The following is a 17,212-nucleotide window of genomic DNA, read 5'->3' on the forward strand; positions in this document are numbered from 1 at the left end:
TAAGTTAGATAAATTGGCAGATTTCTGGTCATAATGACTCTCACAGGAATATTTTAAAGATCATGTTCACAAAAGAAAATACTCTAGTAATGGTTTATTTTATATTCTATGCAATGTAATGAACTCACTGAATGTTCAATAAAGGTCTCATCATAAACTTTTGTAAATTACAAGCAGGCTGACATAGGACTCCAAGGATATTGTTAATAAAACCTTTAGGACCTTAGGATCAGTAATTTGTTACTTATAAATTATAATTTTAAAAAGATTCTACAGCTTCTAAATGCTTAAGCTATATCGTACAGTTAGATATGAACATGATAATAACTGTTTCATTCTTACAAAGACTATTTCTCAATGGAAAACAAAATGAAAGAGCAGGAAAGGAAATAAGGAAGTGCACATCTTTGTAGGAAACACATAGAGGCCTGGGAAGGGACTTGTTTTGTGGTGCAAGGGCCCAAACTCCCAAGATCCTTCCTGCACGTTAGGCAACTGCTTGACCACTGAGCTAGACCCCAGCACATGGAAGCTTTTTTGAAATGCGTTTGATCCTTTCAACTCCCCTAGAAAGTGTTATGTGTTCTTCTTCTCTTTGGTCACTACTTAGCTAATTTTAGCATGGTCCTCAACAGTTCTTTCCATATGTTCCCTTTATTCTTCTGAATAACTTTCCTACTTCACATAGTATATGGGCACAAAATTTGTGCCTACTTTTAAAACTGTATGTTGTGGATTATGGTTATAAATTTTATAGAATTCTTTCAAAGTTCATCTGTATAACCTCAAATGTCTGGATAGTAGGTTTCGAGACATTCACAGTTGTAAACATATGTACCTGGAAATATATGTAAACACACGATATATTACTATGTGAATCCCTCTATCTGTCTCTCTCTCCCTCTCTCTCTCTACTCTCTCATATAAGTTTAAGAAGTATATTTTAAATGCACTAATCATTTTAAATACTTTTTAAAGATCAACATTTATTTTTAATAATGCAAATTATCAAAGGGGGGAAAGCATGACCATTCTTTGAAGATATTTTGTTTTAAAACAGGAAATAAAGTGAGAAAATATTTTTAAACTTCATTGAGAAGACAACCTGCTTCCGCTGTCTATTTTTCAGTGGTAGTTACAGTAGAGGAAGTTCTTTCCTCTGAAAGGCATTTCTTAAAAATTATTGCTTATGAGAGCTAAAGGAATCTTTCAACCTGGAACTTCAGAGCATTTCTGAACTCACAATAACTTCTCTGGGTGAATTCAGGAATTCAGGGACACATGCTGACTGTTCACCACTATTTGTTGGCTTCCAACGGAAAACCAAATGGTGTGCGTGAACTGTCCTCACCTGAATTATGAATGATTGAAAGAGCTGAATGTTTGTCATTAATATGAATGAGCTGACTCACAGATTGCTCGCTGTATTGGCTCAGTTCATTGGGTTTGTGGCATAGGATTAACATAAATTCTCTTTTGAAAATAATATCACTGATGTTCCTGTTCTGTGATATTGACCATATGCTCATGAACAAGCCGGCTTTGTGTTAATGAACTGTGAACTTCTTAGCCATGACAGGAAGTCTGCTCCTTGGATGATTTGAAGAGGAAGAAGTATGTATAAGAACAGGGTTCTCAAGAGGATACAAAAACAGCCGAAACCCTTCTCAACAACGTACTCAGCTATTCTGAAATTCATTCAAGCTGAGCACCATGAGTTTTTTGGCGCTATCCTTCTATGGAGGAAAATCAATAGTAAATCAGTTGACACTGTAATGTGCCCACAGAGATGCAATTGAGTGTACTTTACCTTAGTATATTTTAAAATAATGGCCCAAAGTCACCCTGAAACTTGTACCTCTCAAGTCTAGATTCTATAGGGCTGTATTTTAATCTGAGACTTCAAGTCCCACAAACAGTTGGGCTAAAGGGCAGAACTCAAAGCAGTGACAAGTTTCAGTACTGATTGTCCTCGGTGCCCATTAGGACATGATGTCTCATCACGGCAGAAGGCATGGGAAGGATGGGTTCATCTTTTTATTTACAATGACTTGCTGTTACGAGGAAGCATCTTTAGTCCATCATGAAAAAATATTATAAAATAGGTGTAAATATTTATGAAACAAATTAAGTATTGAATGTCTTTGTCATAATAATATTGATCTTTTACCAAATCCCAGAGCCAAGCACCCTGGATGCAGTGCAGCCCCAACTCTGGCTCTCTGTGGGTGCTGCCTGTGCCTGGGAAGGGCCTTCTCTCTCATCTTTAATCACCATTTATTCAACATTTCCCTTCCTATCATCCTAGCAAAGGATTTTTCCTTTCTCTCTTGCCCTTGCTATGTTTTTCTTCTTAGTGCTTTTCACTACCTGACATCTTGTTGTGAACTTATTTATCTATACATTTGTTGCTTGTCTCCACAACAGAATTTTGGCTCACTAAACCTAAGGACTGATCTTTTTCCTGTTCATTGATGTATTCCCTGAATGCAGAACAGTTAGTGTGACTGTGCTCAGGAGCACCTGTTGAGTGAATAAGTAATGGAACCTCATTACCTACAAGTTAAGATAAAGTCCTTTTCTCACAGACTGTTCACTCAGCTAACTTTCAGAAGACCTAGTTTTGTCCTTGCCAAAATTTCACCAAAAGCCACCAGAGTTCAAAAGTTCTGTTCCTGGGCTGGGGATTTAGCTCAGTGGCACAAGTGTCTGCCTGGCAAGTGCGAGGTCTTGAGTTTGATCCCAGGTTCCAAATTTTTAAAAAAGTTCTATTCTCAGTTCTTTGGAGGTCTAAATCTTTTTAACTTTCTCCTGTTACTGAATGCAAAATAGGGTTTGCTACTCAGACATAGGCCTAGCCCGAAGAGGTGGGTCACTGGGGGTGCAGGCCTAGATGGCTGTAGGTACCTCCTGGCGCCTCTCCTGCCTTGACTCCTTTGCCGTGATGTGAGAAACTTTCCTCTATTTGCCTTTCTGCCTGTCCCTTTACCATACTGCCCAGTCTTGAAGCCGGCCAACTCCAAACTGAAATCTCTACAAACTAACTGTAAGTCACAGTAAATCTGTCCTTTTTTAAATTGTGGGTGCTGGGTGCTGAGACAGTGTACATTTTCAACAGCCACTGAGAGTCTAAAGCCTAAAATAAGGAACCAATCCATTCCACTGAAGAGTATCTAAAAACTAAATTCTCACAATGTGGGAGAAGAGCACAAGAAATCCAAGTCTTGGTGCTCCTATCACAGCAAAAAACCACCCAAAGTTGTCAGTAACCTATACTGTCATCTCATTTCCACTTAATGGAATAACTTATTGATGGTATTTTGCTCTTTCAGTTTCAAGGAATAAAAATAACTTACAGGACTGGGATTTAGCTCAGCGGCACAAGTGCCTGCCTTGCAATCTCATGGTTGTAAGTTCAATCCGTGATACTGATTAAAAAATAATAATAATAACTTACTGTTCCGACAAGGAGAGTACTCAGCATATGCACTGAAATTCTGAATTGCTACGTAGCAGGTGCCCACTGGATCCTTTTCTGGTGATGGTTTAAGAGTTCTCCAGTGATATAAAGGAGCACAGGCCTGTAAAACATCAAATTAACTGACATATTTTTATCTGTGCTTCTCACACACTAGTTTGATTTGAATTATTGATGAGTGCACCTAAATTTATGACAAATGGTGTTAAATTAACAGGTGAATTAATTAATTGCTCCTCAGCACGCTAATGACATAATTAAACCTTCCAAAATAACTTGCAATATTAACATGCTGTAGAACTGGCAAAAACTAAGCACATGCCAGGGAATGAGTTCTCTTGCCACAGAATCATAAACTAAAAGTGATCTGGTGAAAGGGAATTACCTCCCCAAAGCAAAGGATTCATACTTTCTTTTCATGCCTGTCTTGTTTAATTGGGAAAAGATGAAAGCAAATTATCATTCAAACAGTGAATAAGTCACAGTAAGGTGTTAAAATAAGAGCTAGTTTCTTTGTCTTGTTCCTTTTTAAAATACTGGTTTTTAAATCAAAGGTTGTAGAGAAGTTTATAAAATTTCATTTTTTGGGTTCCTCTACTTTATTACATCTTACAAATTTTTAAATAATGATATGTTACTCCCTTGTTATGGTGCCTTGGGCTTTATATTAATTTAACTGTTTTTATTCATGGTAAATCTGAAGGTAAAAGACAGCACCTGGTGCCTATTTTAGCAATAGAAAGAAAGTTATTCAAAGTGTACATGTTAATGACATAAAGCATTTTGAGCCACTGAGACTGAGTGTGAACTAATTCAACATTCTGACTCTGCTTCTTAAGGAGAGATTTATTATGATACGCTCTAAAGACTGCAGACAAGATTTTTAAGGGAGATGACTTTGCCAAATCTTTCCATAAATGTGTTATCAATTCTAACAAAACAAAAAAGGTTACCAATAAATGTTACATGCTTATTGCATGCTAACATGTAAAGTGGTAAGTTAGGTAAGAATGCATACTATACACACATTTGCTTACGTGCTAGAGCCTCTTCTAGAATTTATTTAACTGCCAACAGCACTTAGGCATAGAGCTCTGCATTTAAAATTTGATTAATACACGTGTGGTCAGTTAAACTAAATGGCTTCTCACTGGATAGATGTTGAAACACTGAGATTCCATCTCACTCCAGAAAGAATGGCCAGGATCAAGAAAACTACCGACAACAAATGCTGGAGAGGCTGTGGGGAAAAAGGAACTCTCCTCATTGTTGGTGGGATTGTAGACTGGTGCAACCACCATGGAGGTCAGTCTGGAGACTCCTCAAAAAGCTGGGATTGAAAGTCCCATTTGACCCAGCTATCCCACTTCTAGGCATATTTCCAGAAGAACTGAAAACATCGTACCACAGTGATATATATGCACCATATTTATAGCAGCACAATTTGTAAAAGCCAGATCTTGGAAACAACCTAAGTGTCCATCAACTGAGGAATGGATAAAAAAGTTATATTTTTATACAATGGAGTACTACTCAGCTATAAAGAATGATCACATTGAGATATTTATAAATAAGTGGGTGCAACTTGAGACCATACTCATAAGTGAAATAAATCAAACTCACATGTATGAATACTATATAGTCTCCCTAGTGTAAGAAATGGTAAGAGTACAGAAGAGTAATCATGATTTCCCATTACACTGCTTTGAAACTTTATAATGATTGCATTCATTAATTGAAATGGTTTTATCCTGGTTTGTTTGATTTTATTATCTGTGAATGTATGAACAGCTATTTTGAAGAAAAGAAGTCATTGTAATAGCCAGTGCTGATTTAATATCATCTTACTCTGAAGTCCTACCATGATTTTCTCTTCTGTTTCCATTGGTTCTATCATGTTGTATGTTATTGGATTGTATTATGTGTGATGGTATAAACAAATTTTCTGTGGAAAATGAGACAATATAGTAGCCATTGTTCATTTTCTGTTATTTGCTTCTGAATGCCCTGTAATAGTTTCATTCTCTTGAATGATTTTATTCTATTTTGTCATGTTTGATACTATTGTATATGAATTTATGCTCAACTATTTCAAAGAAAGAGACATTATGGTAATTACTGTTAATTATGGGATGTCTTCTGGTGAAATACTGTGTTGCTTACATTGTTCTATTTTGATCTGCTTTGTTATGTCCTGTTTTTTCTGAATCTCTTTAAAATAAAAAAAAATTTAAAAAGAAAATCTTACCATGCCAAATTATTATGCATTGGTTGCTACTGGCTTTGCTTTTATGATACATGGTTTGCCATATCAGAAATTTATTTGAGGCCTCAATCAAACGTCCTAATTTTAGGAATATTTCCCTGGGGAAAATAAGGCACATTACATTATGATGCCATCGGGAGGACTATATTGTGAAAAAATGAAACTGCCTCTAAATTAGCTTACCTCGTAGTGGGAATTTTATCAGCAAAAAGTCATTTAAACAACAGTGAGAAACAAAAAGAAAGGGTTCACGAAATGCTCTGGATTTTATTCAGAAGTTAAGGTTCTATCAAGAGTACAATATTTAAAAGGAAAACCTCTTTAAATTAAATAACATTAATTTTGCTGGGAATGAGAAAGGCAATGGATATAAAATACAGGCATCCTTTTTTGTTTAGAATCCTCTGTGTTTCATCTGCTTGTCCAAATATTCAACTCCAGTGACAGATTTACAGATCCCTAGAACCACTAAACTATCTGATAAGTTGATAAAGAGTAAAAAGTAACTATTCTAGTTGTACAAACTTATAAGTAGATAAAGTCTGCAAGTAGTCAATGACTCCCAATGGGAATTTTAGTGTTCTGGCACAAAAGTTTTTGCTACATGCTTCTGCAGCCAAAGGCAATATGCCATAAATACTCACCACATGGGACTAGTCTATGTGCCGTGGTTTCTGCTTCTTTTCTGGTACATAGTCCAGCTTCCCGCTCAGACTGCAGCCTTGGCTTAATCTCTACACCGCTTACCTGGTATTCTAATCCTCTTATTTTAGTTCATTTTTGCTCTACTTTAAAGTCATTCTAGGTTTCTAAGTGTGTCCTTGATAACTTAGTCCAATATATAACTACTTTTAGTAAAGATAACAATAATCTCAATAATATTCTATAATGTAAGATTTATTTATTTATTTAGGTTTTGTTTTTATTTTTCTGTATACTCTAAAGTCTTGGCCAGTGCCTCCAAACTCTGTAAATCATCTAACTTTCCTTATCTTATGGCCTTTCCAGTCACTGACAAGTTAACTGCTTAATAAATTCAACCTAAGATGTGAATTGTGAACAAAGGACATCGAGATGGTGACAGTCACTTGTGGGCTCAATACACTCCAACTGGCTTCATCTTCTATCTCATCAAAGGAGATTTAATAACATAACATAATTTATAAAATCCAACTTTACCAAAAACCAAGTATTTTTATTGTGACGTGTATTATTGTGCCTTCAATAGTTTTGAAGATTTCTACAACATTAAATAAATGTTTGCTCTAAAGCCTCTTCTAGAATTTATTTAACTGCCAACAGTACTTAGTATAGCGCTCTGCATTTAAAATTTGATTAATGTACATGTGATCATGCTACAGATAAATTTTCAGGACTTAAAAAAATTAATCAATACCCAAAAGATTTTGTGAACCCTAAACAGTTACAAGAATGGAATTAGCATTTTAATAGCAGTTCCCATAAGTCATATATCAGTAAAGCATTTAAAAGATCTTACCAATTCTGAAAGAAAAATATACTAATGCAAATACAGTTTCTCAGGTATTACATTATAAATGATGAATTTCTAACTAGACAGCTGTGTCTATAACTATTATGTCATCTATTTTATGTCAAAATCTTTTAAAACACAGACTTTAACCACAGACTAAATGAAGTTCAGCATCTCTTTTGGGTAGTCTCATTAAGTTAGAATTCTTAAATCCTAAACTCCCAGGCTATTTCTTCATAAGAGAATTAAAGCTAATAAATTTTTTTAAAGTTCCCATACTAACAAATCTTCTACATTAATCCAGTATTGACTGATTTCTCAGTAACCTAGACACACATTTTGGCTTAAAACAATATGAGAAGACAATCATCAACTCATAATACATCACAGAATTTATACTCACCACAACTTTCCCTTTGTGAGCTTTCACTGTTGCTCCAAACCATTGATTTGATTTAAATTCTATAGGTTCTTTAGTTCCATTAACTCTGATCTTTCTGTTATCTGACAAGGAGAATATGAATTATTAATACTTTGCAAAATGTGCCAGCCAGTTAAATTATACAACAATAAATTTCTACATTCAACATACTAAAAGAATGAATACCAATCTTTTTAAACTTGTCCATAAAAATTGATGAAGAGTAATATTTCTGAAAGCCAGCATTACCCTAATGCCAAAGTCTGAATAGGACACTATATAAAAGTAAAATTATGGGCTAACATTCGTGATGAGCACAGATGAAAAATTCCCCAAAAGGATACTAGCAACATGAATTCAGTAGCACAGTAAAAGAATATTTCACTACAATCAAGGGAGATGCAAAAGTGTTTCAGCCAATGCAAAACAATCATCATGATTCATTCCATCAACAGAATGAAGAATAAAATCCATGTGATTATGCAAGAAAAGCACTTAATAGTATTTAATATCCTGTGAAAAAATTTAACAAATTAGGTATAGAAGGAACATATCTTGATATGATAAGGCCATATTTCCAAAGCACATAGCTAGCATCATACTCAGTTGTGGAAAGCTGACCTCTATCCCTCTATGATCAAGAATCAGACAAGAATCCCCACTCTTATCACTTCTAACTAACATAATATTTAAAGTCCTAACCAAAGCAATTGGGCAAAAAAATAAATAAGAGAAATCTAAATCAGAGAGGAAGAAGTTAAATCATCTCTGTTTGCATGTGACATGGTCTTATTACAGAAAACCCTAAAGACTCTATCAAAAGTATTCAAAATAATAAATTTATTGCCCAGGGGCTGGGGATTTAGCTCAGCGGCATAAACGCCTGCCTTGCAAGTGTGCGGTCTTGAGTTCGATCCCTGGTACCGATAAAAACAAACAAATAAATAAATAAATTTATCGCCTGGCAAGCATGAAGTTATGAGTTTGATTTTGGAACTTAATAATAATAATAATAAGAAGAATAGTAACAACAATAAATTTTGTAAAACTACTGCATGCAAAATTAACACATAAAAATTAATGACACTTTTGTATACCAACAATAAACTATCTGAAAAATAAAAATCAAGAAACAATACCACTTACAATAACAATACTTTGGAATAAATTTAATCAAATAATTGAAAGATTTGTATATTGAAAAACTATGATATTGAAAGAAATTAAAGAAGAAATGGAAAGATATCATGGGTTCATGGATTCAAAACTATATTGGTACAATATACATGCTACAAAATGATCTACAGACTTCATGTAATCTTTATTAAACTCAGCCCTATCCTATCTGACACTGAGGGCAAAGGTTCTTGTATATATGGTTTACACCCACCCCTGATGAACAGAGTAGTAGCTGGGTGATATTAGGTGTGGTCTCCCCGCAGACCCAGGGTATGAAGGCATGGACCTCGTCAGGTGCCAGCTCATTTCCAGTACCGCTTTTGTCCAGTGTAGCAGAGGAATACAGCCTTGTCCTCCAGCACAGTGTCTGTGGCTGACTATAATACTGTACAACTGTTTCTGACCATTAAATGCTGCTGTACTCTAAAAATAACCTTTATTAAAATTTCAATGATATTCTTCACAAAAACAGAAAAACAATCCTACAAGTTGACCCACAAGAAACCCTAAATAGCCAAAGAAATCTTAAACAAAAAGAAAAAGGCTAGAGCATCACACTACATGATTTCAAAATGCACTGTAATATAAAGCTATAATAATCAAACCTCTAGTATTCAAAATGGCATGATTCCAGAAATACAACAGGCATATGGACCAATGAAACATTATAGAGAGCCCAGAAATAAAGTAATGCATTGTTGTTTGATTGACTTTCAACAAAGTGTCAAGGACAAAGGTGAATGAATAGGCTCTTCAATAAATTGTATTAGGGGAGCTGACCTATGAAAAGACTTGACCCTAACCTAATCCCAAATACAAAACTCAACTCAAAATATATTAAAGACTTAAATGTAAGACCTAAAACCAAACTATTTGAAGAAAACAAAAGGAGAAGTTTTGTCATTGGACTTGGCAAAGACTTTTTGGATCTGACTCTAAAAACATAAGCAACAAAAGAAAAGATAGGTAAATAGGATTGCCTCTAGAATCTACTGCACAGCAAAGGAAATAGTCAACAGAGTGAAGAGACAACCTGCACGACAGAAGAAAATATTTGTAAACCATTGATCGGTTAAGGGGTTAATGTCTAAAATATATAAAAAACATTTCAAACTCAATAACAAGAAAACAACCCAATTGAAAACAAAGCAAAAGACCTGAATAGATAAAAGAAATGCAAATGCCCAACAGGCATCAGAAAAAATACTCAGCATCATCAATCATCGAAGAAATGAAAATGAAAATCACTGAGATTTATCAACTCACCTTCATAAAAATAGCTATTATTCAAAAGACTAAAGATAACAAAGGTTGTTGATGAGGTAGAGAAAAGAGACCTTTTGCATGCTACTTGTGAAAATGTAAATTATTATAGCAATTATTAAATAACAATATGAAGGTTATTAAAAATTATAACTAGAACTAACAGTGATCCATAAATTCCACTTTTAAGTGTATAACCAAAGAAAATGAAATCAGTATGTTGGACAGATATCCAATTTCATATTTGTTGCTACAAGTTCACAAAAACCAAGATACAGAATCATCTTAATTGTCCTTCAACAGACAAATGTATAAAGAAAATTAGTCTTATAAAAGAAAAAGATTCTATAATTTGTGATAACATGGATGAACCTGAAGGACATTATATTAGTAATATAAGCCAGGTTCAAGAAAAAGAAAAACAGTGAGTGATCTTATTTATGTGGGATGCAAAAAAGTTGAACTTACAGAAACAGACTAGAATGATGCTTACCAAAGGATACTGGGGACCTGGAGGATGGTGAGATATTGACCAACACATAACAAGTTTCAGTTAGAGAAATAAATTCTGGAAATCTGTTGTATAGCATGCTGACAGCAGTTATTAATAATGCATTGTAGCTGGGGATTTAGCTCAGCAGCATAAGTGCCTGCCTTGCAAGCACGGTCGTGAGTTTGATCCCGAGTATCAAAAAAAAGCATTGTATATCTGAAAATTACTTTTAAAAGTAGATTTTAAATGTTCTCCCCACAAGAATAAGGTAGCTTGATTTAATCATTCCATAATGTTTACAGATATTAAAACATCACATTGCTTACCATAAGTAAATGCAATGTTACCTGTTAGTTTAAAAATACTTGAAAATCAATTTTCATACTCAGGGAAATACCTTTTAGTAATCAAGCCTAAGCTAGGGGGTGACCTGCCTTAGATAAATACAAACGCAAAATATATAAATGAAATTTCACAAGATAAAAGAGAAACATTTTCTTATGTTTTATATTTCAGAGAACTATGGATTAAACTTAATGCAGACCCTGATAGTCTTGAATCTATATTTCAGTTATGTATTCCCTGGTTTCAGATAGGATACCAAATAATTATAACTACTTAAAAGAATCCTAAATCTTTTCCAATAACGAAACCCATTAAGAATCTCCTGGTCCAAAAAGCACATTTCTCAACATTCATTACCAGAACCAGCACAAAGGACCCAAGGTCTTGGCTCTTAAGTGACTAACATGTGTCCACACAGCCACCGTAGATAAGGCCCCACCACAGTTTTTCACACACTTTGCAGATGTCAGCAAGAGAGGGGCCAGCTGGGGAGAAATTCAACCCAATTATAACACACTTCAGATCCTAATCAAAAGCAGAGCTCTGTTCTTTCCCTCCTCGTTCCCCAGTGTACTGACTTCCCACATGGTTCTAACTTCCCTGTCCTAACAGCAACTTCATCAGTTATAATACCCAATGAATTTCCAAGGACATTTGTACTCAGGGATCTTATTTGTATGTATTTCCTTTCGTATGTATTGTAGTTTTTTTCCTTGACTAATAAGTACATTACAAAAAAACTTCTAACTCCTATTAGGTAAGGCCAAAATAAACATGTGATTAAAGATTTAATTGTTTACTTATGACTACAGACTTTTAAATATTACTTACATTCAACCTAGAATTTACATTTTGACATGTTAGGAGAAAATCTTGAATTTTCATCTTAAAAATCTTAATGCTTTTGATGTTTCTGGACTTTGAAAAAACAAAACAAGTTCTGGAAATCCTCACCCAAAATGCACACAACTGGCAAAGAATTAGAGAGGCTGTACAGCTTACAGTCTGACAAGGAAAATATAAACATTTCTGTTTGTGTCTAGGCAGCTGGGGTGCTTATAGAACTCAGAGCTGAAGGATCTTGCCACCATAAACTGGGTGACCTTGGGCAATTCATTTAATCTTCTGGAATTTTAACTTTTTAAAATGAGGCTGAGAATGCCTCTTCCACATCTTCTTCACAGATGGTCAAGTCGCTAAGTTCACATCAGAGAAATGAGTGTAGATGTTCTTGATAAACTGGCAAGTCACATAAAACAGAAATCTTACAGCAGTACAATTGAAGGTCCACTTAAATTCTATTAATTAGAAATCTGAAAACTCTGCCTAAGTCTAGGAATCGGAAGGACTTCACAGACACACAAATGCAACCAGTTATTAATAACAATTTGTGGCACTTAGAAATGGGATTGGTGATAGTTCCTAAGACTGTCAATGTGGCTTTAATTAAGCCTGGGAAAAGTACTATAGTGACTTTGAAATTTCTAAACTACTGAAACACCATGAAAAGAAGACTAGAACCTCAAAAATTCAAACATAGTTAAGGAGATGCCAAAAGAATTTACATTTTAAAAGGCGGCTTCTGTGAGGAAGAAAATGAAACATGGGATAAAACTATGCCAGTTCCAAGCTGATCCTTGTTTTTCTAGATTAAATTATGCAATTCTCCTAATTCTGCCTGAATAGTTCCAGAGGCATCTTTTCTTCTACCAGAGGTTGAATGGTGTAATAACTTCATTAAAATATGAACTGTGATTATTTTATGCCAGAATTTTTTTCCTGGATGAAGAGTACAAATGAATGGACTTCATCGAGACCATATCCAGTGCAAGGAGTATTAATAGAAAAGAATTCCAGTGTTACAGGTCTCTTACAAAAATTAATTTTGAGGCTGGGGATTTAGCTCAATGGCATAAGCACCTGCCTTGCAAGCAGGCAGTCATGAGTTCGATCCCCGATACCGATAAAAAAAAAATTAATTTTGATTTAGGTGCACTACCTTGTCACTCATCCTTGAAGTCAACAAAAGATCTTTAAAATTACTGTTTTATTATTTTATATGGCTTTAAAAATGACTATAAATCTAACATTGTAATAATGTAACATTTCAGATGAAATGGATTTAAATTGAGGAGAAGGTAACATTTGCCAATTTCTTAACTTCTTTCTGACCCAGAATGTAGGGCTATCTATGTTCATCAAAATTTTCTGGGCACGGAAGATGTTTTTGATATGATTTGGTTTATGATTCCAAGTAAAATCTGTCAGTAAGCAGCACACTGTCCATCCTTCTTATCTCTCCTTTATATGGCAAGAGGTGAAATCCTAGAAAACACATTTTCAAGACTTTCTAGCAGGATTCTGAATGAATGAGAGGCTCATGAGAGCTGTGGGAAGAGGGAAAGACAGAGAAGCTGTTGCTTTCTGGTGTCAGCTGTAAGCAGGCATGTGGGCTTCCTTGGTGACAGATGTGATGTTCAGCCAGAGCTCCCAGATGTCCTGCTGACAGTCACGTCTTTGGTGTGTTTGGGCCAGCTAAGATCTTGCCTGTATTTCCTAAACTCCCAGCTAAAATCATGCCTGTGATTCCTAAACTCCCAGATCTGTTGATCTGGCGGTGACTTTCTTGACCCTTAGCACCCCTTCACTTTCCACAGCCATTGAGGCAGCTCAGCCTCTCTTTGAAATCGCTGTCTCCTTGTGATCTTCAAAGTGGCTTCTGTTTTCCTAGCAAAGCCAAAATCCTGACTGACACACGGATGACATGGGGCAAGGGATTTAGAACAAAGCTCTGGAGCAGAGAGGAGTCAACTGGTAATGACAGGATGCAGTGAACACACAGAAGTCCTAAAAAGAGCAGGGTCCTGGGGAGATGGTGAATGGAGACTCCCCATTGCCTAAGCAAGTCATGACTACAGAGAGGAAAAAGTCCAAACTGGAAAAAAATTTAGTGATTACATAAATAATATTTTACTGATGGACACAGAAATTTAAATTCATATAATTTTCATGTGTCAGGAAACAGTATTTGTTAGGAAAATTGCCCAGCCATTGAGAAACATAAAATACCCTTACATTATAGGTCATGCAAAAACAGATGGTAGATTAGCTATACTTGTAGTTCGTCAGAAGTTGACAGAATATTCTTTTGTGTGTTTCTTATAGCTGACAAACACAGTAAACAGTCTGTACTTGTGTTTTACATTCAATATTATGTCAGTGAGGAATGTCCATGAATAACTAGCTAACTAGGTAGCTAGCTAACTTGATAGTAATATACATAGAGAGATATATAGATACATAGATGAATGGATGGATATGAATGGATGGATGGATGGAAAGACAGATATATCTATGTCAGTCTTTTACAGTCAGTCTTATACAGTCTTATGTCAGTCTTATACATAAGACTTTACATCTTAATTTTATGTATTCATTTTATTACACGTAAAAGCTTAGGGTTTTTGTTTTCAGTGTTGTCATTACTATAAACATAAGCTCCAAGCATCCTTATACTCATTTTACCTGCATATCTGCAAGGATTTCTCTCTACTGGATGAGAAATAACATTTCTGGGTCACAGAAAGTAACTATATCCATGTCAGAGATTCTAACTGATTTCCAAAGTAACTGCAGTCTCCAGGCCCATCAGCAGCACCTGAGAGAGGTGATACCCTCTCTTGTTAGTGTAGAATTTTGAAACTTCTCCTAATCCAAGTGACTGTGAAATGGTGTTTCACTTTATTTTCATTCACATTTCCCTGGTTATTAGTAATCCTGATCATTGTTATGTTTATGAACCATTTTTCTTCTCTGAATTGCTTGTTTATATCCTTTTGTCATGTGGTTACCAGTTTTATTGATTTTAAAGAATACATTATGTTTAGGGTATTGATTCTTCTTTCCACACATGAGGTATCACAAGAAAGTATGGTGTGTGTTTTAATTTTTTTAAAAAAATTTAGAGTAAAGACATATTGTTAATCCCCCTCATAGTACTGTCCCTTATTTTGAACTAACTTATCCCATTCTTGTTACTTTCTGAAGCAGTTTTGGAATTCCTTTTTTGTGAGTGTCTTTCATTGCACTGTTAGGGCTCCCTAGATTTTCTTCTTGAATAGAGTAGAGGCAGATGTTTACTCCGTGGTACTTTGGGTTTTGAGATGCCAGGTCTAGTAAATAGGCCAGATGAGGATACACCGTAATGTTTTTAGGAGGCTGCTTTTCTGTTGGGTGGAACTTGGAAGCAGCATTGACCATATTTTTTTAATCACATTTTGTAAACACGCTCACAAAAAAAGGACTTCCAGAACTGCTTCAGAAAGTGATAAAAAAGGGATAAGTGCATCCAAAAATGGAGACAGCATTTTAAGGCGCATGGATGTGTCTTTTATTGGATTTTTTTTAAATTGGGATTCACCGTAGATTTTGATCAATCTCCTATTATTTTCTACTATGTTAATTTTATGAAGATTTTTTTAGTCTACCCCAAAATTTATTCTTGTATATAAAGTGCCTGGTACATAATAGGCCCTCAGGAGGTATTTGCTGAACAAAATGGCCACGCTCCCATCTGTTCATTCAGGACTTTGTCTGTGGTACAGAGCTCAGTACTATCACACTTGTGTTTAATAATCAGTATGTTGTGTGCATACTGAGTTGGGATGTGACTGCATGTGTACATGCACAAATAATAAGCCAAACGGTGATTGTCTTGAAAGTAGAGAGTAGACATGCCTTTAGATTTTTGTTGTATATATTTCTAATCGTTTGAGAGTCTATAGTAAGCATTATTACGTTTATGAGCCCCCCAAAAAACACGAAAATACAATAAACAAATCTTAGGCCAATCTGGAAAACATAGATGGGTGTTAGCAAGGGTACTGAGTTGGCTTATCTTCCATTTCTGGAGTTTGAAGCAATTTCCCTGAAACTAGCAGTTCTAGGCAGTCATAGAACAAGTTCAGTGGGTGGCAGACTTCCTACCCTAGCTTTCACTCTCTCTATTCAGGGAAATGTGCATGTCAGAGCATGAGTGAGGGGCTTAGAAATTGATGCACATGATCAATAGCAGTTTTCTAATATTTCAGGTTAGCAAAATGGAAGGAATTACAAGTGAAGACAGATCACCATAGGAGAGGAAGGTTGTCTATCCATTCAAGAAGCTTGAAGCTGACTCGGGTGTGACCAAATGTGTTGGTAAACTATCTACAAAGCTAGAGATCTACCTACAAGCTCTTGTCCTGGTACTGGAAAAACAGTTTCCTTAAAATCTTCAGTCAGCACTTCCAATTTCGTCCCCCGAGGGACTTTCTTAAAGCTGTAGCAGGAGCTGTCCTGACAGTTATTTTGTCAGCAAAAGGGAAAAAGAAACCATTTAAACTTTTGTATTTGTTGACAATCTAATGTAATTGTAAGAATTACATTTAAACAAGTTCCCTATGATGAATGTGATCACTACCAATAAACTTAATTTAAAAAACGATGTTTGTTACAGAGTTTGATAGGTATCATTTTAAAAATTAAATTGAAACTGTCTATCAAAGAACAAGGAGTGTTCATGGGTAAAATTCAAAATAAAATAGTTTCCAGACAACTTCTCTAAAAGAAACAAATCTGAGAAAATATGAGTTGACTTCTTATATTACAAAGAATTAAACTTCCCAATATCTGTGGCTCAAAATACTCCAAAAGCATGTTTAAAGCTATCTCTTAGCCTTCATACTTTCAATTATCTTAGTATGAATTTTCACATATTTAAGAAAACATCGCACTGATTTCTTACTCCCTCTGATGTTCAAAATCTGTTATTTTGTGTAACTCAGATTAATGTTTGTAGTAATGGCAACATGAAAACAGATGCCCTAAGCTTTTATATGTAATGAAATGAATAAATAAAATTTAAATGACTTCATGCTTTATACATGAAGATGCATGTGAGTGTTATAATTGATGAAGTATGTACACTATTTTATTGTCTTTTCTTAATACATTGAATCTAGATTCTCTGCCCACCATTATCAGAGAATTCCGAGCCCTAGCCCATCTCTAAGTATGAGATTTCCTTTCCAATCTCTCTATACCTCTGTCTCTCTCTATCTCTTTCTCTCTCTCTCTCTCTCTCCCTCTCCCCCGCACTTGCTCTCACTTGCCTATTGACTCTTATTCCATTTCAAACATTCTACCAGATATTTTTCTTTAGAAATTCCTTTCCTCCTTGTTTTCAGTGCTTCTAAATCATTTTCTTAAAAGCCAGGTTTAAAATGTAAGGCCCA

The 17,212-nt window shown here is 35.1% G+C and overlaps 1 protein-coding gene across 4 annotated transcripts in view; it reads right to left on the reverse strand.

Moving 5' to 3' along the window:
* The window catches only part of Itga8 (integrin subunit alpha 8), a 171,465-nt gene that overhangs the window by 136,474 nt on the left and 17,779 nt on the right, over nucleotides 1–17,212 (reverse strand). For all 4 annotated transcript variants that reach the window (XR_010043725.1, XM_003462769.5, XM_063237857.1 and 1 more), the window contains exons 3-4: nucleotides 7,640–7,740; nucleotides 3,458–3,581 (exon numbers count right to left, since the gene is read on the reverse strand). Coding sequence is in view for 3 of the 4 variants with exons in the window: in XM_003462769.5 (XP_003462817.1) it covers nucleotides 3,458–3,581; nucleotides 7,640–7,740 (225 nt within the window). In the remaining variant the exon portion in view is untranslated. The remainder of the gene's footprint in view (nucleotides 1–3,457; nucleotides 3,582–7,639; nucleotides 7,741–17,212) is intronic.

Source organism: Cavia porcellus, unplaced genomic scaffold (genome assembly GCF_034190915.1).
Source record: "Cavia porcellus strain 051 isolate PalLab524CR breed Dunkin Hartley unplaced genomic scaffold, mCavPor4.1 scaffold_27, whole genome shotgun sequence".
NCBI classification, from domain to species: domain Eukaryota; kingdom Metazoa; phylum Chordata; class Mammalia; order Rodentia; family Caviidae; genus Cavia; species Cavia porcellus.